General features: G+C 32.1%; 1 protein-coding gene across 10 annotated transcripts in view; it reads right to left on the minus strand.

Moving 5' to 3' along the window:
- The window catches only part of Vps13b (vacuolar protein sorting 13 homolog B), a 757,361-nt gene that overhangs the window by 485,336 nt on the left and 247,708 nt on the right, over window positions 1-24,317 (minus strand). For all 10 annotated transcript variants that reach the window (XM_071602212.1, XM_071602213.1, XM_071602214.1 and 7 more), the window contains 2 exons: window positions 21,162-21,296; window positions 20,240-20,413 (listed from right to left, as the gene is read on the minus strand). In XM_071602212.1, coding sequence (XP_071458313.1) covers window positions 20,240-20,413; window positions 21,162-21,296 — 309 coding nt within the window. The remainder of the gene's footprint in view (window positions 1-20,239; window positions 20,414-21,161; window positions 21,297-24,317) is intronic.

Here is a 24,317-nt window from a genome sequence, read left to right on the forward strand (position 1 = left end):
TTTACTTCTTGCACTTTAGGAGTCTTGTTAACAAAGTCAGTTCCTGAGCTGATATGTTGGAGTGTTGGGCCCACATTTTCTAATAGCAGGTGCAGGTTCTCTGGTGTAATTACGACGTCTTTGATCTACCTAGAGTTTTGTACAGAGTGAGAGATAGGGGATAAATCTCATTCTAATATTTATGGATTCCCAGTTTTCAAAGTAGAGGTGAAATTTTGTGAGCAGTTCCTTAGCTCTGTGTTGAATCTTTACATTCATTATCTTGAAAATGAAAAACAAATCTTATAAAGGAGTACCATTGTTTTATAAATTTTGTATATATGAAAATGAACCTTGGGGAGGTTGCAGGAAGTCACACAGACAGTTAAAGCAGATTGGCATTTGAAAACAAATTTGCGTGATTCCAAAATCCAAACTCTCTCCCAAATCATTCTAGATCAATGAAACTGAAGAAATGATAACTTTGAGTGTAAAGCTGATGCATTAAGACCTACCTGAATTTATAAAAATAGAAAAATTTAAAAGTATTTTTAACAAAATTTTAATGGCAAGGATTTTACTATCCAAATAAGAACATATCTATACAACACCTTAGAACTTTCCTAAGAGACAAAAGTATGTTAATAAGGACATAAAAAAGACACTCACTTTAATTCTATGAAAAGCTAGCCACTTGTTGCTTATAAAGCTAGCATTATAAATTTTTAATTAATTGTTTACTGCTAAGCATCTGAAAATACTGGAAATGATTATCAAGAACAAAATAATGCACCAAATTATGCCTTTAATAATTTATTACATTAGGAATGTTCACAGGATGAATTCAACAAAATTGTTCACAATAGCACTTTTTAAATATTAGTGAGAAATGAGACAATTTCTAATATCCACCAGTAATGTATTTACCCAGCAATATTAATTATATTAATTTTAATGAAAACATACAAGAATGCTAAAATGGCATTGTATTTAAGATTGAAAAACCTATTTTGGGGATGGAAAAAACAGTTTTTAAAACACTGCTGAATGACAAAGCAGGTATAGAAAAGAATGTATGGTATGAAAGCACTTGTGTACAATTTTATATTTATCTTTAAATATAGGCATGTACGTGGCATTCTGACCCTTTTATCTAAACATTACATATGGCCACTTGATCTTGAACATTCTTTCAAATTTAGAACAGCTCCTTCTGATAAAAAAAAAAATCCACTACCTGCCACTTTATTAACACATTTCAAAATATACTTCTTTCACTACCTTTCTACCATGAAGACTATTTCTAGCATAGTATTAATGTACACATAAAGCTATTATATAAAATAAAAATTATATTTGTGATGTTAACTTTTGATAAATCTCCATAACTGTTTTCCAAGGTTCCGTTATTATATATATCTATAAAATCTTAGCTTAACTCATCTAAATATATAATCAACCTAAGCTACATCAATAGAAGAGCAGATAGAGACAGAATGAAATACTCTTCAGCCATAAAAAATAAAATCCTCTCATTTGTGACATCATGGATGAATGTGCAGGATGTTAAGTGAAATGAGCCAAGTAAAACAAAACAAAAGCAAATACCCCTTGATCTCACTCACTTGTGGAATCTAAAAAAATAAAAAATAAATGATCTACTAGAAATAAGAAAACAGAAAAGTGATTACCACATTTGGGGGAGGGCAAACAGGCAGGGGGCATGCAGGGAGGTTAGTCAACACATACAAAGTTATAATAAGATAGAAAAAATACATTGTACTGTTCTATTCTAGGTTGACTATGGCAAATAATAATGTGTTAAATATTTCACAATATCTAGAAGAGAGGATTATAAACATTATCACTGCTAACAAATGATAAATGTTTGAAGTAACATGCTAATTACTCTAACTTGATAGTTATTAAATGTATAAATATATGAAAATAACACAATGCACCCCATAAACGAGTACAATTATGTATGAATCAAAAATAAAAATAAATGTGATTGTCAATCTCATTTTAAATAAAACACTTTAAACACATAAATTTAAGAGGGAAAAAAAAAAAAAAACACTGACCAAACACTATCAATGTTGCCACCTCCAGCCACATACCTTCCTTCATTCTGATCAATATTGTCATAAACCAATTTTTGTGAGAATAGCAACTTTACTTCCATCTTTCAGAAAGTCATTCCAAAAAATAGCAATAACAATAAACAAATTCATTTGGTTTATTTCATAGAAGATTAGCTGTATGCAGTAGACAATCTACCCAACAATATTCAGTGTTTGGTATTGCAACAATTTAATAGACTAAGAAATGATAAAAGTGAGATCAAGGAATTTAAACAAAGACTCAATTCCAGAATAGCAATTCAAGAGTAACAACCTTAAAACATAAGATGCATTTCTTCCTTCCTATAACATAAACTTTTCTTAGCTATGCTGTATCACTTCATATTTCTAAAAATTCTCTTTGAATCTCCTATCAAAAAGATAATAAAATGAAAATAAACAAAAAGCACAAATAGTTGTTTTGTGCATTTGTAAGTAGCTGGGATTCAATAAGTCTTTTCTAAAGCCTGTGCTTTAGAAAAATTGCCAAAGTTTGCACACACAAAGGGCTATAAGAGACAAATATTCCACAGAACTGCAGTCTATGGAAGATATTATTTGACCCACAGAGACAAACACATTTCAGATTTCATTTAAAATTAACAAGTTGATTCTATGATTATATCTAAATAATTTTATATTTTTAGTGATGTGAGTGTAATAAACAAGTGAAACATCTAGGTCTGTGTGTTTAATCTCATACATCTTAAGTGTCTAATATCTAAACATGATCTTTTAAGCTACAAACTTCAGAGACTTACTTCAGAGGCTATAATCATTAAAAGTAATGGACAAAGCTGGTCAGCAATTAAATTGATCATGTTTCCCTGAAGGCCAAAAATCTAGTAGATGACAAGAGAGCTCAACATTTCCCACATGTAAGGAGTGAAGGCTTTCAACATTTGGATGCATGCAGGCATCTTATTTCCCAGGATTTCAAAATCCACATGTAGGCTGCTGTTCAGCTATTTTGAATGAGTAATTCAAGCAGGGCATGACTGCTTCTTGTATTAACTTGATAAAGATGTTTCACTCCAAATGCATCAACAGTTGTGTTAAGTCATCCCTTTCACAAGCTCACTGAGATTTACTTAGGCAATGCTTTAACAATCAGTACAGTTAAAAAAAAAAAAAAAAAGCTCTAATCACTCATACATTTATTTTTCTAAGACTAAAAATCAAGCTCTATTTAATAATTAACTTCAAGCCAAACCACAAAAATTAAATATAATCTAATAATCCCAATATTATTTTTTAATTTAAACATTTGTCTTAGAAAACAAAAGCAGTAATAAGTATTTCAAATATTTTATATTTTCAATCATTTTAACTTTGAAAAACTTCAGAAAAGATATTCTAACTACACTTATGTGAAAATACGAAAATATTTTAAGAGTTAAATATGTTTTGATTTTTCCCTTTAACACTATCTTACCATAAATATGTACCAAGCACTTTTCAGCAGCAATTATACAGTTTATAATTTTATAAAAATACGATCTTAACTAATAATAATTACCATTTAAAACAAAATAAGAAAACTAAAAGTATTTTAACACCAAAATAAGAATTTCTAGCTCATGTGCAACTTTTTGATTATGTAAGATTTAAATATCAATTCATCTTTGACAGACCTTTCCGAAGATCATTGATCTTCCTTTCCTCCATTCAAATTAATCTCTTCCGTTTTCATAATATATTATAAGTCGAGTTTGATCAGGGCCCTGTATTAAATACCTTTTTGTACCAACCTCTAGCAGTGTCTTCCATGCAGCTGGCAACCAATAAATAAAACTAAATCAAGTTCAATAAGACTGAAATAATGTATTACTTAAGTATGAATTTCTATACAACCTGTGCTCCTTGGGGCAATGCAAAAGAATATAAGTTCTGGAGTCAGGCTCTTGGGTTCTATTATAATAGCACAATATCTGGCACAAAGAAAGAACTAGAAAAATACTAATGTTGTTATTACTAAGGATTGAATGTCCCCTTGAAAACTTTATGTTGAAATTTAATTGCCACTTGCGTGGTAGCACAAAACTGCAATCCCAGTGACTCAGAAGTCTGAGGCAGGGGAATGTTGAAGACCAGCCTCAGCAAATTAGTGAGACTCTGGCTCAAAAGCAAAAAAATCAAAAGGGGGCTGGGGCTGTAGCTCAGTGGCAGAGTGCTTGCCTAGCACGTGTAAGGCACTGGATTTGATCCTCACACCACACAAAAATTAACAAATGAAATAATAGTCTAAAAATAAAATAAAATAGTTATCCATACACAACTCAAAAAAATAAAAATAAAAAGGAAGGAAGGAAGAAGGAACAAACCTTAATTGCCACAGTAATAATATTGAGAAATAGGACCTATAAGAGGGCTCTGCCCTCATGAATAGATTAATGCCTGATAAACAAAATGAGTTCACTACAGTTTTCTCTCAAGTATACCTGTTTTCTCCCACCCTGTGATGCCTTCCACCATGTTATGAAGTAGCAAGAAGGCCCTTCCCAGATGCACCCCCTTGTTTTAAGACTTGCCAGCCTCTTAAATAATGAGCCAAGTAAACCCCCATTGTTTATAATTTACCCAGGCTATGGTATTCTATTATAATAGAAAAAAAAACTAAAAAAGTTAAACTAGCTGTTTCTACTATTCTAAATAAATCCTGGTTCTCATTCTTTTATTTATTGTCTTACTGAAAGATACTCTTCTGTCTACCTAGCTTCCCTAAACCAGTCAGTAGGTGCTTGCTTTCCCTATTATGCCATTTCCCTTGGTCACCATTTAGTTATTTCCACCACATTTCTATTCAAAACATGTATAATTCTTTCCATTAGCATTACCATTTTTTTTTCATTGCAACATTCACCTTTTTACTCTAACTCTCTCCTCTATATTTGCTGCCTAAGTTTGTTTCAAAAGTGTAAATATGATAAAGTCTTTTGATTTTTCCCTTTAGCACTCAGTCCAAACCCTTTAAAATCACTTTCAGAGCCTCTTATAACCAAAGGGGGCTTATTTATCTCAACAGGCTGAACTCTTACCATTGTTTCTACTTACTCTAAGCTCTGCTTACACAGGAGCTGTTTAGTTTCCCCAGGTCTGACCAAGTGTTTCTCATCCAGTTCATAATGGAAGGCTCATCTTGGCCATGACATATTCCAGGAATCCTTTTCTAAGTCACAAAGACTTCAATGTAAACACATGTTATTAACTACCTTTTAAGTATCTGCTTACCTGTATGTCTCACTCAATGAATTATAACTTTATTTAAGAAGAGGTAAAAGGACTATGCTCATCCTTTTATTATAAGTAAATATGTATTAAAGACAACTATCTGATCACCTGCAAATGATCTTTTAATATACATAGTGAAAAAGAACACCAGACTAGAAGAGTTATAGTCTTACCTCAACTGCTTAACTCTGATAGCAACAGCTGACCATCTGTAAAATGTGTCCTTTATTCTTTTCTTTTGGACTAGAAATGATCTTGACAGTCTCTCCCCCTTAATATTCTTCTACACAGAATTAGCAATAATAACAAAACCTTATTTCAAGGATAACTAGCAATTAATAAGACAAACTGATTTTTAAAATGCTTTTACCCAATTATTGATAGTTTTATTTATTTCTCCTTTCCTCTTTATTTAGTGGTTGTTTATCACCCTGTCAGAGGGTTTGGGACGTGTCACACTTATCTTGTCTCAAAGATTATTCTCTAAGCTTTATTTGCCTTTTATTAACTTGTTGTTTCAGATGGTCTCACACTCATCTACAGAAATGAGTCCTCTTAAAATTTTTGACTTTCTTCTTACTGTACCTCTGTCAACTCTCATCCAGTTAGCTCAAATAAATGTTTTCTTTCTCAACCTGAATCCAAAACTAATCCTAATCCAAGCTAATAATCATGAATTATATGTCAAGCAAAAAGGAAGGAAATGGCTGGAAATAAAGATAAAAATTTAAAAAAAGATAAGCACTGTCAGTATCTGATGTGCTAGAAATGTTGACGAATACCATTGAGTGTCTCCATAAAACATCTTCATATTAACACAGTCTCCTAAAACTATTTTTAATTGAAGTAGAACAAATTTAGAAATTATTCAAGTTTACAGGTTTTTAAGTCTTCTTTTAAGGTTATTATTTCTAGAGTATTAATTCCTATCATTTTCCATTACAAGTTTACAGATGCTCTTCAACTTATGATGAAGTGATACCCCACTAACTCATCACAAGTTGAACATTACAGCTTAGCAACAAAGTACAACTAGAGAGAATCTGTGGTTTACCCTAGTGATCAATCACATTTCTTACTGAGAGCTGCAGCTGACCGTTGCTGCCCATCATCACAAGACAGCATTCTAAGAAAGAGAACCATATCCTCTGAATCATTATTGCAAGCAAAGACCAAAGTTCAAAATAAAAGTATGGTTTCTAATAAATGCATATCACTTTGTACCACCATAAAGTGTTGAACCATCACAAATCATGGGTCATAGGTAATTCAAATTCATCATGGGTTTAACAAAAAAAAGAAAAAAGAAAGAACTTTTTGAATTAGTCTTGGATTTTAATTCTAAAAATATATTTGCTTCTATATAAAAATGCATTCAAATTGTAAGAGCTATTTTTCAAGGGAACACTAGATCACAATACATGGAAGGTTTTCTCTTTTTGTATTATATCCAATGGTTGACCAATACAGTAAAATCTCAACTGTATCTCAAAAGGAAAACATTTAATTGCAACTAGAATACAAATTATAGTGGAAAATAAAGGCACATTAAACATTTCAGTCACCAGTTAGACTGAAACTGTTAAAAATTAAAGAGAAATGCAAATTATGCTATCTTAAAAATCTTATATTTTATTAAGGTACATATAATAAGACCCATAAAGAATTTTTAAACTGATAGACTGTGGCTTTCAGAGCATATATTCTTTAAGCACGAAACTATTTTTGAACATGAAACTACTTAAGTAATAGGTTATGTAAGAATCATTGTGCAAGCATGCCTTGCACCATTGTGACCTATAAATAACTTAGCTGAAAGTCAGTACTTTGTAGAAGAAATAGTTATAAACATTTATTTATGTTACCAGAAAATATCAAATACCACAGAAAAATATAACCATGAATGGGAGCTGATTCATAATTTTATTAAATGTTGGTAAATACTGCTAGAAAATAACTTTCAATGAATAAAATACATGAATATAATACATGAATATAAATATATGCACACATATATTCATATGCCCCTAATGAGAAAATTTTACAAAACTATAATTTTATTCAATATAGCTTTACTTTTGTTGTTGTTTTACAGTGCTAAAGATGGAACACAAGCATTTGCACAAGTAAGGGAAGCACTCCACCAATGAGCTATATACCCCTAGTCCTTAATGTATGTTTTTATTTCTATTTTTTCATACAAGTTGTTAATATGAACACTTCCTTATGTAATATCAAATATTTTATTGGCTAATTTCAAAGAGGGACTTCTAGGGATATATTCTGATCTATTTCATAATTTTATACAATTCGACAACAAAGATGACTTGTGATTTTCACAAATAACTGAGATAAATTTCCTTATGTTTTAAATATAAGTCTTTAAATACATCTTACATTATCCCCTTAGAATTGAGTCTTAGAACTGGGATTATAAAGAATCACAAATTTTGCTAAATTGATTTCTGGAGACTATATCAATTCATAATCCTATCACAGTTTTATAAAATTGTTTATCATACAGATTTCACAATCTTCGATTTTATCATTTATTAAATATCTGTCAATTTCATTCCTTATTATTGTCCATTTCATTGACTTCTAACAGTTTGAAATTTTTTCACTGTTCTGGTTATTTTCCCACAGTGTATTTGTATTTTTGTTATTTTATTGTTTGTCTATAACTGAGTTTCCCACAACTTTGTCTACTGTATCCTTGCAGAGATTTCCACAACATTTCAGATTTCCATATTTTATGTGAAATGAAAGCAGAAATTTAATCTAAGGAGAAACTAGAAATTCCACCTTTTTACATTCAAGGAAAGGCTTCAGATAATTTAGATAATACTTCACTTTTAATTATCACAAGAAAAATACAAGATAATATTAACTACTATATTTTAAATGTCATAACAGAATGTTAGCTCTAGGAAGTTTGGGAACCCCTCTCTCTCATGGGTATTAGAGGGGGAGAGAGAAATCCTTAATGCTTAAGCGGTGCCAAACATACAATAGGTATTCAAATATTTGCTGTATGAATTCCTTTCTCAAAGCACTCTAATAATTTAAACACAATATTTACTTAACAAAAAATAGGCTTGAACATTTTTTTATTTACTTAACAAAAAGCAAAAACAAAACCAAAAAAACCTTATTCTGCCAAGTTAAAATACTGACAAAAGGACTGGCTGAAGGGAACTTAGTATGACAAGATTTCAAAAGCCCAACTCAAATTAAGATCTATACCAGAATTATTCTACAATTAATTGTTCCTTTGAAAATGAGGAAACTCTTACTTCATCACTGCCCTCTGCCGGTGGTATTATTTCCCTTTATTTTTCCCTGCATGCCCTGAAATGTGGCTTCACAACATTACCTCAGACCTGCCTGTAACTAACCACCTGGAATTTAGAGTGGTTGTAGGAAATAAGTTCTGCTCCAGTTTAAAGCTCTGCATTGTTTACAGCATACCCTTTTGGGTTGTCTGAGTTGGATGCTTTAGGATTCTACACTTTTCAATAGCCTTTGAGCTATTTTATACAACAGTAGGTTGCAGGTTATGGACAGCAATACAAATTTTTTATTTTTTCATAATTATCTTAAATTTTTAATGTTTTCATTAATACAGTCTACTATATATAATCACTGTGACATAATCATAAATGCATAGAATAATTTGCTCCATTCACTCCTCAGTATTCCCCTACCACTGTCCTCATGATCCCTTTCTTCCACTCTACTGTATGTCCTTTTATTTTTTTAATTGGTGCATTATAATTATACATAAAAGTGAGATTCATTGTGATATATTTATACAACCACATAGAATAATTTGGTCAATTTCATTCCATAGTTCCTCCCCTTTCCTTCCTCCCTCCCCTTTAATCCCTTCCCCCACTCTACTTTTCTCCCATTTTTATGAGGTCTCCTTTTTAAAGAAAATTTGTATATCTCTCTAGATTCCACATATGAGAGAAAACATTCAACCCCTGACTGTGTCTGGCTTATTTCACTTAGCATGATCTTCTCTAGTTTCAGCCATTCACCAACAAATGAGAGTTGGCTGAGTGTAACTTCATTGTGTTTATACCACATTTTCTTTATTGATTCATCTGATGAGAGACACCTACTCTGGTTCCATAATTTGGCTACTTAAACTACACTGCTATAATCATTGGAAAGCAAGTATCACTACAGAATGCTGATTCATCTTCTTCTTTTTTTTTTTTCCCAAGAATGCTGATTCTTGACCCAAATAAATTCTGTCAGGTAGAAGTGCAGTTGACCTCCCTTCTTTACTCTTGGAAGAAACCAGTTTTCCCATTTCCAAATTTATTTTAGTATGATTTATAAATGCCTGTTTTTCCTCCCTGTGATCTGCCTATCATGTCTACCTGGTTCACTCATTAACAATGAGTTAAATAAAGCTTTTAACAATTTTCCATTTTATAGCTTTACAAGTATCATGAGTTTACCTTTAAAAAAATTGTTCCTTTTTTTTAATTTTGTAATATTTATTTATTTTTTTAGTTTTCGGTGGACACAATGTCTTTATTTTATTTTTTTTAATGTGGTGCTGAGGATCGAACCCAGCGCGCCGCACATGCCAGGCGAGCACGCTACAGTTTGAGCCACATCCCCAGCCCCAAAAATTGTTCCTTAACACACTAAAGCCACACTAATTTTTCCCCCAATTTAGAAATAAAATGATAAAAACTAAAGACCTGTAGACAACAGGCTATGCTCAAATGGCAATAAAATAAAATACATTCTTTGGACCACTCTATATTTGCTGAAAACTTATCATGTTCTAGTCATGGCTTTTGTCCTCAGAAACTCCCAGTCTCAAGGGGAAGGAATCCCATAAACAGTTACAACTGTCTGCAGTGTGATATCATCAAAGTGTCATGGCAAAATTTAGAAGGAAAGGAGGAAAGGGGAGATGGGGAGGAGGGGGAGGAGGAAGGATGAGGAGAAAGAAGGCCAAATGTCAGAAGGAAGAGAAAGTAAAACAAACAAAACACCCCCCCCCCAACATTCCCTTATATGAACAACTGACTCCTGTTACTTATTTTTAAATTACAACAATGGTGTAAGGAATGGTTCCAGTGTGTATTGTTTCAACTAAAAGGGGTACAAAAGTTGCCTGTGGAATAGAGCTTCCTCAATAGGGGACAGAACACTAGGAGAAGGGGCAGAGAGCAAAGACAATTTCATCCCCAGATTTTGTATGAAAGCCACAACAGAGCCAACTATAAAATTAGGACAGGATCACAAAGTTAGTTTTACTGAACCTTAAACACATAAGCTAGGACTTACAAAACTAAACAGTTACCTAATAGATTTATATCAGTTTCTAAAATATAAAGTGAGGTAATAATAACTTTTTGATCCATATAAAATATACTTTAGATAAAATATAAAATATAACACATTTATAGTTAAATTTACTTATAGCCCATTTTCAACCTAAATATTTCTTCTATACAATTTACTACTTACTAATGAAGCTACTACTTATTTATTTTTAATACCATTTTACTTTTACTATGCAAACAGTTTCTAAAAAAAAACCTGCCAAAATTTTGACTTTGTTCTGTAAATGAAGGAAACAACTGGTCACCCACAAGACTCAAAGGGTTTCTTTCTCTGGCTTCCTTCCAGAATCCAGGATCATTCAAAGGAACAAGTAAAGTAATTTCCTGTTTGCTATTGAAACTGTTGCTAACTCCTGGAATCATGGCTTCCAGGAGACATTTCAGTGTGGAAGAAGGATTCTGAAAGTAGTTGAAGCAATTTCTACTTATATTCAGAAATACATACCCACTGATTTATCAAACTAACTTTAAGAAAATGTAAACTGGATCAGGATATGTTGGAATATAGAGAACAAGGAAGGAAGACACTCAGATAAAAACATTAAGTGATTAGGGTACTATTTCAGACAGAATAATACTGAAATTTTGCACTATGTTTTACTGTACTTAAGAATACAGTATTTAGGGCCTGGGTTGTGGCTCAGTGGGCAGAACGCTTGCCTAGCGTGCATAAGGTACTGAGTTCGATCCCCGGAACCACATAAAAATATACAAATAAAATATTGTGTCCATGTCCAACTAAAAAATAAATAAATAAATAAAATTTTTTGAAATACAGTATTTAACTCAATCTTCACAACAATCCTAGCTTCTAGGATAAGAATATCCATTTTCCACAGATGGAAAAAAAAATCAAAAAGTCAAAAAGGTTGACTTGCTCAAAGTAAAATAGTTTACAATGAATGAAGGCAAACCCAGAATACAAACCATTCATTCACTCATTCTGCCATGGTTATTTATTTCTATGTCTTCAATATATTCACAATTACTTTACAGTAGAGACTCTAAGGTATCATTATATTTCTACAGATGAAAAACTTGAAATAAAGTATTTGCTGGATCAATGAGTGAAAAAATAATGAATAATTATACTAAATATGCACAATAAAGTATGAGAATAGCAAAGAAATGCTGAAAAAGTAGTCTTTAAACAAAGAATTTGACAATCAACTAAAACACAAAGTAGCTCCATGACTGCCAAAAGAAAAAAAAAAATATTTTTAACATACATTGGCTTTAATATATACATTTAAATACATATCTGTTTTAAATACAAAGTCCCTTAATTAATATTATAGATAGAAACTTTCATTTCTTATATTTGAAAATATTGTGCTGCTTTCATAATCATTTGTTATTTAAACTTTCTACCAAAAAAGTTATAATCAAAATGCTTGACAGATATTTCACCAAACCATTCATGATGTGTGTATATATGTGCAAACATGTACATGTATGTCTCTAAATGAAAAAACATAACAGATTTTTAATAAGTAATTAGTACAATAATAGTCCTGTGCTATCAATGCAGCAATCTCAAATGCTATATCCTGGTAACCATTATAATCCTTTAGAAATTGTTTATATTATGCCTAGAAATCACTTTGTGCATATATTCCCACAACTAGTTCATATGGTAAAGAGATCAGTAAACTTACTTTTATGCGTAACATCTTTAACATTTGCTCCCCTTTCCGTGCTTGTGATTAAATGTAACATTTTGAAATCCCAAAGTTCTGAGAAAAACATAAATCCTTGTCTCACAGCTGCTGTTTGACTCTAGAAACACATGCATTTTCTTTTCAAGCATCCACCATCAAAACTCCCAAAGGGCTTGGACTGGAGAACACCTGCATCTCTTCATTTAGTTCCAATAACAGAGTCCAAACTCCAAAATTACAAAAATAGACCCTCTGTTCAGCTGTAGTTACATTTTGCCCCTAATTCCCGTGAACAAAAATGCTAGGAGCATGAAATCATTCAGGCAAGCTCTGTCATCAAGAGGATAAGATTTTTTGCACCAGAAGCCCAATGGGAACATGATAGAAAACTGGCAACAATTACAGATAAAGTACATAGTAAAATCCTCAGGGAAGGGAGAGGAAATGTAGTAAGATAGATGGGTATAATTTTTACACATTTATGCCCAAACCACAAATGTGAATTGTCTTTAATTGCTACAAGATATAAGCATTCTTACTCATAGGTTCTGTCAAAACTACTAAAAACAAAACTTCCAAGGCAATCCATTTAATTCTACATCATGAGAATTTTTTGAAACAAAGAGGCATTTCCTATAAAGTGAAATTTGCAATGCAAAATGCTGTTTGCATTTTAAAATCTCTGTAGCAATTCATATTCTAACCAACCAACATTGAATGGTATGTGTTTGATCATAGTTTTAAAAAATATTTTTTAGTTATATATGAACACAATATCTTTATTTTGTTTATTTATTTTTATGTGGTGCTGAGGATCGAACCTAGTGCCTCTCATGTTCAAGGCAAGCGCTCTGCCACTGAGCCACCATCCCAGCCCTTTGATAGTAGTTTTAATCAAGAAAGAGAACTACTAACCAATTTAACTGAATTTCTTGAGACTAGATTATAACTTTCCCTTTCACTAAATGACTAAAAGTTCCCTATATTTGGTGACTAACATCAAATTATTTTTTATTTAGAACAACACAATAAAGTTGAAAAGAGTATACTTTAAGAATTGATGGCACTTTAAAATATATATATATATATATATTTTTTTAGTTGTCAATGGATCCTTTTTATTTATTTATATACGGTGATGAGGATCAAACCCAGGGCCTCACACATGCTAGGCAAGCGCTCTACTATTAAGCCACGACTCTAGCCCTTACCTAATGAGCACTTTTGAGGAATAAGAAGATTGGCTTAAGTTGTCATTCATTTTCAATAATATTTTAAGAAAAGCATTTGTTTTACATTATTTTAAAATAGCATCATAATCACCTAGTTCTGTTTTTTCTAATCTTATTAAGAAAATGATACTTTTGAGTTCTACGGATTAAAAGAAAAAAATAACATGTCACTTTTACAAATAACTAGTCAACCAAATATTTTTAAGTATGTCTTTGTTTTTAATGGGTAAACAAAATAAATTAGGTAAAATTTCATAGAAATAAGTATAAAAATCTTTATATACGTTCATAAGCGAATGTAGACATATAAAATATAAAAACATGCACTAAAGTAGTTCACGTGAAAAAGACCTTATGCTTTCTAGTAATGCATGAGTTCAAAACAAAACAAAAAACACTTTATGCTTTCTAGTAACACATGAGTTCAAAACAAACAGCAACTAATCTGAAGTCTTCTATACAAATCTAAGAGGTTACACTATGTGCTACATAGAAGACTGTGTTAAATTTTGGAGTATTATTTTAAGAGAGACATTTTCAAACACATAGTGGAAATAATCAGAATGGTGATCAATATATCTATGGGAAATGATTGAAGTCAATTTATGATATTTAGCCTAGACTATTTAAAGTTGCAAAGCAAAAAACAAACAAAAGAAAAACTCCAGTGGAACATCAATTGTATTGAAGACAGAAAGAAGGAAGAATTGAGCTAGGGCTAAACTGACCGCATTAAAAGGTAAACAGTGCGGTTATAATTTAAATGGTGAATAATGGAGTAGGAAATAGGGAAGAAAAATTATACTGAGTTTATTTTGAAATGAGTCACCATTCAAATATCTTTATGAAAACAGCTAAGAAGTGGCTGAAATTTGGGAGTTTGGATCTCAAAACAAAATAAATGGAAAGAGATAAATTTATAGTTGGTTGCTAAAAGCAGAAGTGCTGATTAGACCATCCTGAAAAAAAGAAGAGGATCAATACATAATCTTAGGGAAACAAGATGTCCTATATTTAAGGAACAAAAAAGAAACCCTTTGGGGGGAAATAATGAAAGAAGAACCAAAAGCAACACTGTTTTGGTGTTTAGAATTGTAAGGGGCTTAAAATTTTACCCAACCACAATTTCATGAATGCTGTAGAAGACATGACTCCTCAGTCAAAGACTGAGGACTTTATTTATATTATCACAGGAAGCAACACCAGGATCAACATATTTCTATCAACATCTTTGCCCCCAAGTTCTACATACATGACAGCATAAAGATGTGTCCAAATCGATGTGGTGAATTACAGAATATATGAACCCTGTGTTGAGGAGCCAAATGTTTTATGATGGGCAGTTAAGCATGCCTTCCTTGGCTACAGAGGTAAACAAGGACTTATCTTCCAACTGAAGAACTGTTTCCTAACACATGGAGGCCAAGATAGACTAAGGTTTGGGTATAGGAGTAAATGCTAGTGACTGAAGAGAATGAAACAAGGAGGGGAAAAAGAACTAAGAAAGATGAGATTTGTCAACTATATATAAGGTGATATATTATTTCATATCATCAGTAAAAATAAAAGAAGACCAAGAAATGGAAATTATAGTCCAGTGAACAAATAACCTAATAGTAATTAGAATTATTAACAGAGAAAGATACTAGTGGATAATTTCTCCAATGGTGGTTACATGCAGAAGGATAAGGAGGAAGACCTATGGAGGGGGGGAAGCTAACATGTATTAAGAATTTATACAGGGAACAGTGGTGCATGCCTGTAATCTCAGTAGCTGGGGAAGATGAGACAGAAGAATCATGAGTTCAAACCCAACTTCAGCAAAGCCCTAAGCAACGCTGCCTGCCTCTAAATAAAATATTAAAAAGGGCTGGGTATGTGACTCAGTGTTTAAGCACCCCTGGGTTCAGTCCTTGGTATCAAAAAAAAAAAAAAAAAGAATTTATTATTTATCTATCTAATAATTTATCCCTTGATCCTCTGTCATAAATGTTCATTCAGTTATTCATTCATTCTGCAAATGATCTCTCAAGCATTTCTTATATGTCAGGCAATGTTAAGAGGCCCTGCAGATAAAATGATAAGCAACCAGAACTCACTCTGGAACTCACTATCAAATGGTACAGACTGCATAATATTATCCTGTCATAAGAGCTATGAAAGGAAAAGTACAGTGAACTATGAAAGAACGTTAGCAGAGATACTTAATCAAATTGGACAGGAGGGGAAAAGGTAAAAGGATTTTGAGGGAACTCTTCCTTGAAGAGGTATATGTTAAGATTGAGCTGGCATTAAACAGATATAAAAAGGGAAAGGATAGTTGTAAGAATCAAAGGCAGAAAAAAAAACAGGATATATAAAAGCAGAATCACCGCCAAGAGATTAAAAAATGTGATTTGGAGCAAAGAAAGATAGGGAGTCTCTAACACTGCCTAAGCAACAAAAATAATTGCTTCTAAGTTCTTTTGATTCTAAGATGATAGTGTTTCCTAATAATTTTATATTCCTAAACAGTAGACACTCTAAATTTTATTTATACATTAATGCCATAATTAACAAAGACTTTTTGGCAATAGAACATGGTATAAATCATAAAATACAGCACATGAAGAACCAAAAGACTGTACGTAAAAGGGAAGAAAAATGTTCAGAACTTATTTAAAATATTTTATATAAATCAATTATAGTCAACAAGTGTTCCACCTATGAAGGAGAAAGGCATTTACTTCACTATTTGACTTCTAATATCTATACAAAAGTAAGCAATGTTAGTATCATTAAATGAACCTCCAGAAGAATAAACATGAATTGAGTTGGCACAGTCCCACTGGAGCCCACTGCTCCTTCACTGTAACCAGTCAGTCAAGTGCAGAAGGCAATCAAGGGGGAAAGAGGGACAAGTACAAAGGGAGTTGCTAATACTTCAAGGACAAAGCAATGTTGTGATATCATTAGATTGTGGCTATTCTGACAGTGCTTATTGTAAAGTTAGAAAGAAACTCCTCAAAGGTAAAAACTTTTTAAGACTAGGGGGTTCAATGTTTAGTAATGTGGATCCTAAGATTAATAGACAAAATGTTAAATAGCCTAAGAAGTGAGAAAATGTTATAATCTGAAGCTTCAAGTTCTATTCTCACTGGCTAGGCACATGGATAAGTCATTTAACTTCTACACCTCTATTTCTTCCTCAATAAAACTCAAATATTTGATAGGCTTTACACAATCTTGTTTTGTAAATAAATAATTTACACAAAAGTTATTTTTAAATTATAAAAGTATTTTATATTAAATTCAACTAATACCATGAATATTCTATCATATTATTCCCAAATTCCCATCAATAATGCTGTCCATTCCCACACAATCTGAAATCCCCAAAGTCTGCCTGACAGCTCCCCTGAAAATTCACTTCTATATAACATCACAACATTTACTGGTCCCCAGTTATAATCTCCTCCCCTTCTGTGTGGGAACATGCATGCACAAATTGCCTGCTGTCTTCCACTGTCATGCCAGTATCCTTGATCCTCAGAAGATAACCCTTATGATCATTAAATTCAACAAACCCCTGGGGAAAAGTTCATTAACATGTCACCTTGACATCTATCTGCTTCTGAAAAGCCAGCAAGGGTAACCTATGCTTCCCATAATTCTTGATCTAGAAGGGTTTAACTATTCAGCCCTTTAGTGGCAGAGGCGCGGGCGGGGCTGTGCACCACTGGTGGCAGAAGGCAGCAGTACTAGGAATTGAACCCAAGGGTGCTATATCCTCAGTCCTTTTTGAGACCTGGTATAACTAAGATGCTAAGGCTGGCCTGAAACTTGTGATCCTCCCTTCAGCGTCAGCAGTAGCTAGGATTACAGACCTGCACTATGGTGCCCATCTCCTTTAAAATTAAAAATCAAGAAAGACTCCCTTTTTGTCTCATTCCATAAGATGTTGCAGTCACAAAAATGAAAGAAAAGCAAATATAATCCTTGCTTACTTGCTCATTTATTCACTCTGAGCCTACTCTCTGCTGAATAATATTCTAGGCATCAGAAATACAGCAGAGATTAAAAAGAAGAAGATGGAAATTCCAGCACCAAAATAAAATTCTGACTGCACAGGAAAAAGGCAACAAGGCGAACTGTATAGTAATGTATATTACAGTAGACTATGATAACAAATAAAAAAAACTAAAGAAGAGGGGAAATAAATATCAATGTATATGTGTACTTTTGTAAGCACAGGCAAAAGACGGGGAAAAAATTAGACACTGCAGCCATGAAAGTGCTTGCTAAGAGACTAATATTTCATAGAATCTTGACAGACTATTAATAAATTATTTGAGACTTATTTATGATTTGCCTATAACATCAGTCATACACACAAAGATACACAAAAGTGTGCACACACATTCATTCTCCCTCCCTCCCCCCACACCCCACTCCTCTATAATTTATATCTTGTTGCATGGCATAAGATTAATCAAGTTCATATTAAAACTGGCTTTAAGAAAATACTATGAGCTCTCTAAACCATATCATAAATACCTAAGCTACAAATGTGTGTGGTAGTTCCAAGGTGGATGGAAAATTTAAATTTAAAACTGCCCTAAATAATATATTTTAATGTAGCTTAAGTATAAGCACTTTATAGTTTAGGATTAAAACATACTCCAAGTAATATTTTCTAAGCACCATATAATTACATTAAAATTTTACACAATATCACCAAACCAACACTAATGTTGAAGACTAGGTGAATTTTCTTACCAGCAAGAAAAATTATGTCACTTTACCCTCAATATAACAGATACTTTTCTTATACCAGTGTACTTTTAGAACCACATAAAAAGTAAAAAAATGAAAATACAACTTTATGAACCTAGGAATGCACTGAAATTGCAAATAATAATATGAATATTGTAAGGAGAAACACATTATTATTTAAATATGCTGAACTCATTATTTATTCTGTTTATACAGCAAAAAAAAAAAAAAATACAAACCCTAGCCCAACTCAAGAGTATGGCAAATTCAAATAAGATTTGTACATTCTCAGATATAAAACTTACAAATTTATGGTCTGGTCATTTTGATGCATATCTTAATAATTGGGTAACCTAAACGCAAAACCTACTAAAAACTACTATGTGGATAATTAAATAAAGAAATTTAGTAAACTGCATATTTAAGAAACATGATTAAATACACATTATCAAAAGCAGAATATTTAAGCACCAATCTCTTCTCCCCAGAATGAGGGGAGGCAAGCCACATAGCCAAATGCAATTCATTTTCTGTTTTTTGTAAATAGCATTACCTTGGAACATAATCATATCCATTCATTTCTGTCAATAGTTATTTTTGTGCCACTACAGCAGAACTTAACAGTTGAGATAAGAGACTATAAAGTACAAAAAAGCCCAAATATTAGCTATATGGCCTTTTCATAAAATATTTACCAATCTATGTCATGAAGATAGGTAAAATCTTCTATCCATAGCACAGTAGTGGTATGTGTTTTGGCCTCATCCTAACAACATTGTTTCCTTAAAATTCCATACCATTCTCAATAGGACATTCTCAGGCTGGCTTTCCAAATACTGCTTTCCACTTTCTAATGTGGATGCCATTCAGCTACAAGTGATACTGCAACAAAACTTATCTTCTCAATATTTTTTGTATTCCTGAATATGTGCATTCTTGCAATGCTTCAGTATTTGCCTTCAAGAATCATTGTCTACTTAGTTACAAATCGTTTTATACTTTCTACTTTGAACTTAGTAATGTTTAACATACTCTGTATAAGCAGCAGTACTTGTTGAATATGTTAATGGAATTATACTCTTAAGCAACTATTTGAAACCATTCACTGGCCAACTAATTCTAAAGAAAAATTCACACCCTTTACCCTAATAAGAAACCTCTATAGCAATATTTCCTATTTATAGCATCAATGACTGACTACCTTTGCTTTACTAACCACATACTGGCGAACTGAGCTCAAGGTTGATGTAGGTCTCTACCTATCATACCTTCTTTCTTTCCTAGTCTTTATTGATCTTTCTGATATCACTTATCAACACAAGAGGTATGGCTATACTAATAAGAGTTGAATAAAATGAAATTAATTCTAGATAAAGTACCAGTAGGAAAAAATGTAACTCTAAGAAGTGATATCATAACATCTGATAGACTTTGTTTTTCTATAAATATGAACCTGAGGTTAAGAGATATATATAAAGCTAAATTTTCTCATATAAAAAAATCTTTATTGTTATAAACACATTTCAATTACAAAAAATAATACAAAAATGAACTGGGGATGTGGCTCAAGCGGTAACGTGCTCACCTGGCATGCACGGGGCGCTGGGTTCAATCCTCAGCACCACATAAAAATAAAATAAAGATGTTGTGTCCACCGAAAACTGAAAAATAAATATTAAAAAATTCTCTCTCTCTTTCCCCTCCCCCCCTCTCTAAAGAAAAATAATAATACAAAAATACTTCATTTAAATTTTGGAAAAGTACAATCGCAGAGACCATCCCAATGAACACAAATTAATTCTTTTAAAAAGCACATTTTTTAAAAGCCTTTCTGGAAAAGTAAATGCAAAATGAGGGAGTAATGACAGATTTGTACTTACCAGAATTATGGCAGTAGTCCATATATTGTGGAACTTGGACTGTGAAGGCTATCAAATCTGGAGCTAAGAGAGATTCTGGCTTTCTACTCTCATTGAGCCACTTGGTGCTATGAAGGTCTTTAGTGTCAGAAGGACCCTGAAGTAAGGGAATCAACTTCTCTTTTCCACTGTCACCTGAATAGAAATATTTATTGAAAAATATTTATACAAATATTTATTGAAAGAACAAGAGCCAACAACAAATCTTATTGAGTAAAATATAGCAGTAACTTGATGATGTTTATACCAAAATATCAATTATATTTGGTAACTTTAGCTATAATTAGTTACAAGGAATTGGTCTGATAAAAGCATTTTTAACTCTTTGTAATGAATACAGAATAAGTTCAGAAAATTTTGTGAAAGAAAACAACATGAACGCATCATCTTTTAAAAAATTCAATAAATCTTTACCATAACAAACTTATCTTGAAATTTAGTTTGTGCTAAAATAATTATGCATAATTTAAAAAATAAATTATGAAATGAAACATTGGGTGAAAGCCAAAGTCAATTATTAGTCGAAATTTAAAGACAACTAGTTTTGTGTTTAATCCTACCAGAGCAACATTTTAATTTAATGTTTGTCACATTAAGTCCAAATTCCCAAAGTTTAAGCAAATATTCCTTCAAGTTTTCTCCCTCATAAACATTCTTAAACTACACAAGTATTTTCTCCTTAAATAAAAATTAATTTGGTAAAAGTCAAGAAGTATCATCCTGGCACTATTAAAATTTTTCAGTAAAGATTATTTAAAAAAATTAAAACCTCTGATTCATAGGAACAATGAGTAAATTCTTGTTTCAATAACGCTCCTTGTAAAATGCAAGGCCAATTCTCCTATACAGGCAATAAAGTTTTACACGGTCCAGCTGCACATACCTGGGGCTTTGGCACAAATTTTTATTGATCCCATGGTCCCAGAGGCACATTTGACCAATGATGTGCTGCAGTACTTCAATTCAACATTCTGGATTGAGCCCTCAAGAGTTGGCAGGGGATTCTTAGATTTCACACCTAATAAAAGAAAACTGCAAATGTACTAGCCGATTGAATTTAAATAATTTTTATACTCCTTCACCAAGGCATTTAAACTTAATTATACTTTAATTATCTACCTCAGATGTTCTTACAGTATTTGTGTTAGGTTTCAGAGTTCAATGTTTAAAAGGTGAAAGGATGCAGTTTTAAATAAAGGGGCTGAACTCTCATAACTCTACTTATGCAGTCAGCTCTTGATAAGTTGAGGATGAGAAAAAGTAAATGTACAAATATTTACTTAAAAAACAAGAAACATTTAAAAAATAATATTTGGCTTTAAAATATGCAATATGATTTTTCTTTTTAAAACAAATTTAACTTATAAATTGAGTTTCATTTTGGCAGGAGCACCGACACAGGAAACTACTGCGGTAAATAAAATGTCTTGGGCAGATGCAGTGTGAGACAGAAACAAAACAGGTCAGAAAAGTTCTTAGGTTAAAATGCAACAACTTTATAAGCAGAATGGAAGCAAAGATATTTTTACCAAGTAACCAAAAAGGTAGATATTAACATCTTTATTGAGTGCTGTTCAAGTGAAGCTAATAATTACCATTATTTAAAAAAAAAAAAAAAACAATAGTGAGAAAACTTTTGAAAGAAAGAACCTCATTTTGGTCATAAAAGATAGGTGACAATTATACAGGCAGACAAACATATAGAACATTATCCTGACCATACTAACAAACACTAAAATGATGAGAATGATGATGACCTCTAAACAATTAACATTCCCTCAAGTCTTACTATGTGTTACACATACAAACTCATTCAATTCTCAGAAAAAGAATATAATAAAATGATAATACGCATATTATCATCCTCATTTTACAGAAAAGGATACAGTGGATTAGAGGAGTTTTCTAATTTTTGCCTAAAGTACTATAGTTAGTAAGAGAAACGGCAAAGCTGTTTAACAAGGTCTAATTTATCACAGAAGACTTTTGCCTATTTTCACAAACACCCAAGAACATAATTGTCTTTTCTTCCCCATTCTACATTTTGACTTAATATACAATACTAACCATCATATTTGAGGATTCTTTGACTATACAGGAACAATTAAAAACATAAACTTTCTCTGATATATTAAAATTATTCTAAAAAAACTTTGATTTCAAACTTAAATGTACTCAGAAAGACCCATAAACTCTCCAAGAGATTATGACAGCGTATTCCTGAGAAGTAGCCCTGGAATATATGATTTAACGCACATACTAAATGATTTGCAAATGGTTATCAGCTAGTCTTGAAAAAACAGCTTCTCACATACTAACTCTAATTCTAATTAATTGACTAATTTTCATTTGTAATAATATATTTGTGCATCAACTGGTAGCTAGTTTCCAGTAGTCTAGGCCAGTGTTCTATGTAAAGTAGTACCTATCATCAAAGAAGGAATACTGAATGGAGATCTATGACAGAATTCAATGATTCTATGAAAGATATAAAATGGTATCTAAAATGCTAAGTATTTATGCATTTTTCTTAAGCATTTTTACCAGTCTTGAAATCATGACTTGAAAAACGTAATAACTCAAAAAATTAAATAATGCAATAATACTCATAGTAGTACTAGTTATCAGGACATCTAGCCTTGAGTGCCATGCAGTATGCTTAGTTCTATCTCTCTCCCTCTCTCTCTCTCTCTCTCTCTCTCTCACACACACACACACACACACACACACCCATAGGTAGCTGTTATATATATATATATATATATAATATATATATATATATATATGAATGGAGGCTTAGAGAAATATAGATTGTGCGATTTTGCCAAAGACTTGAGTCATAAAGTGTCAAGGCATAGTTCACATTTGCTCTTGTAACAAAGGATGCTGAGCTACCCTACATATTTAACATCTACTGTGAATGCAGGGAGTTATAATCAGAGGATGCTCTAATCACTATGCTAAGGATTAAAGGATACAGAGCTGAATAATATCTTCACCTCATTCAAGCCTCACAGACTCTCAATTTACAGATTTTTTTTCAAAAATATAGGAAATCTATGAGACAATCAGGAAGCTACTAAAAGATTCTCTAGAGTTACTAACAATGTTCACAACCAAAGAATTCATCAGTGTGTGCAAAAGAATATGGATATAACAAATCTTTTTTAGTGATTTTATGATACTAGTGCTTTCACAGTTTACAAACCTTAGGATTCTACTTTAAATCATGAATGAGAGGTCTTTGTTAACATCTCATGAAGACTATGTGCGTACTATTAAAAGAAGTAGCCTGATAGCTCCTCTGATGAGAATCTTGTATACCTGTATGCAAGGCATGTTGGTTTAGACTAACACTGTCAAGATTCTGAACCACTTGCAAACCATTTAGTATGTGCAAATCATCAAGTATGGATGCAAAAATTCTTAACAGAATTCTGGAAAATCACATACAAAAACATAAAAAAAGATAGTGCACCACAATCAAGTGGGATTCATCTCAGGAATGCAAGGTTAGTTCTACATATGGAAATAAATAAATATAATTCATCAAATCAATAGACTTAAAGAAAAGAATCATATGATCATCTCAACAGATGCAGAGAAAGAATTTGAGAAAATCCAGCTCTACTTCATGTTCAAATCACTAGAAAAACTAGGGATAGTAAGAATATACCTCAACATTGTAAAAGCTATCTATGTTAAACTCAAGACCAACATCATTCTAAATAAAGACAAATTGAAAGAATTTCTTCTAAAAACTAGAATAAGATAAGGATGACTTCTTTCACCACTTTTTTTAAGATGGACACAATATCTTTACTTTAATTATTTTATTTATTTTTATGTGGTGCTGAGGATCAAACCCAGTGCCTCACACATGCCAGGCAAGCAACGTATCACTGAACCACAAGCCAAGCCCCTCTTTCACCACTTTTACGCAACATCATCCTTGAAAATCTAGCGAGAGCAATTAGACAGAAGAAAGTAATTAAAGGGATACAAATAGGAAAAGAAGAACTCAAAGTATCACTATTTG

The sequence above is a fragment of the Marmota flaviventris genome, chromosome 15, assembly GCF_047511675.1.
Source record: "Marmota flaviventris isolate mMarFla1 chromosome 15, mMarFla1.hap1, whole genome shotgun sequence".
NCBI lineage: Eukaryota > Metazoa > Chordata > Mammalia > Rodentia > Sciuridae > Marmota > Marmota flaviventris.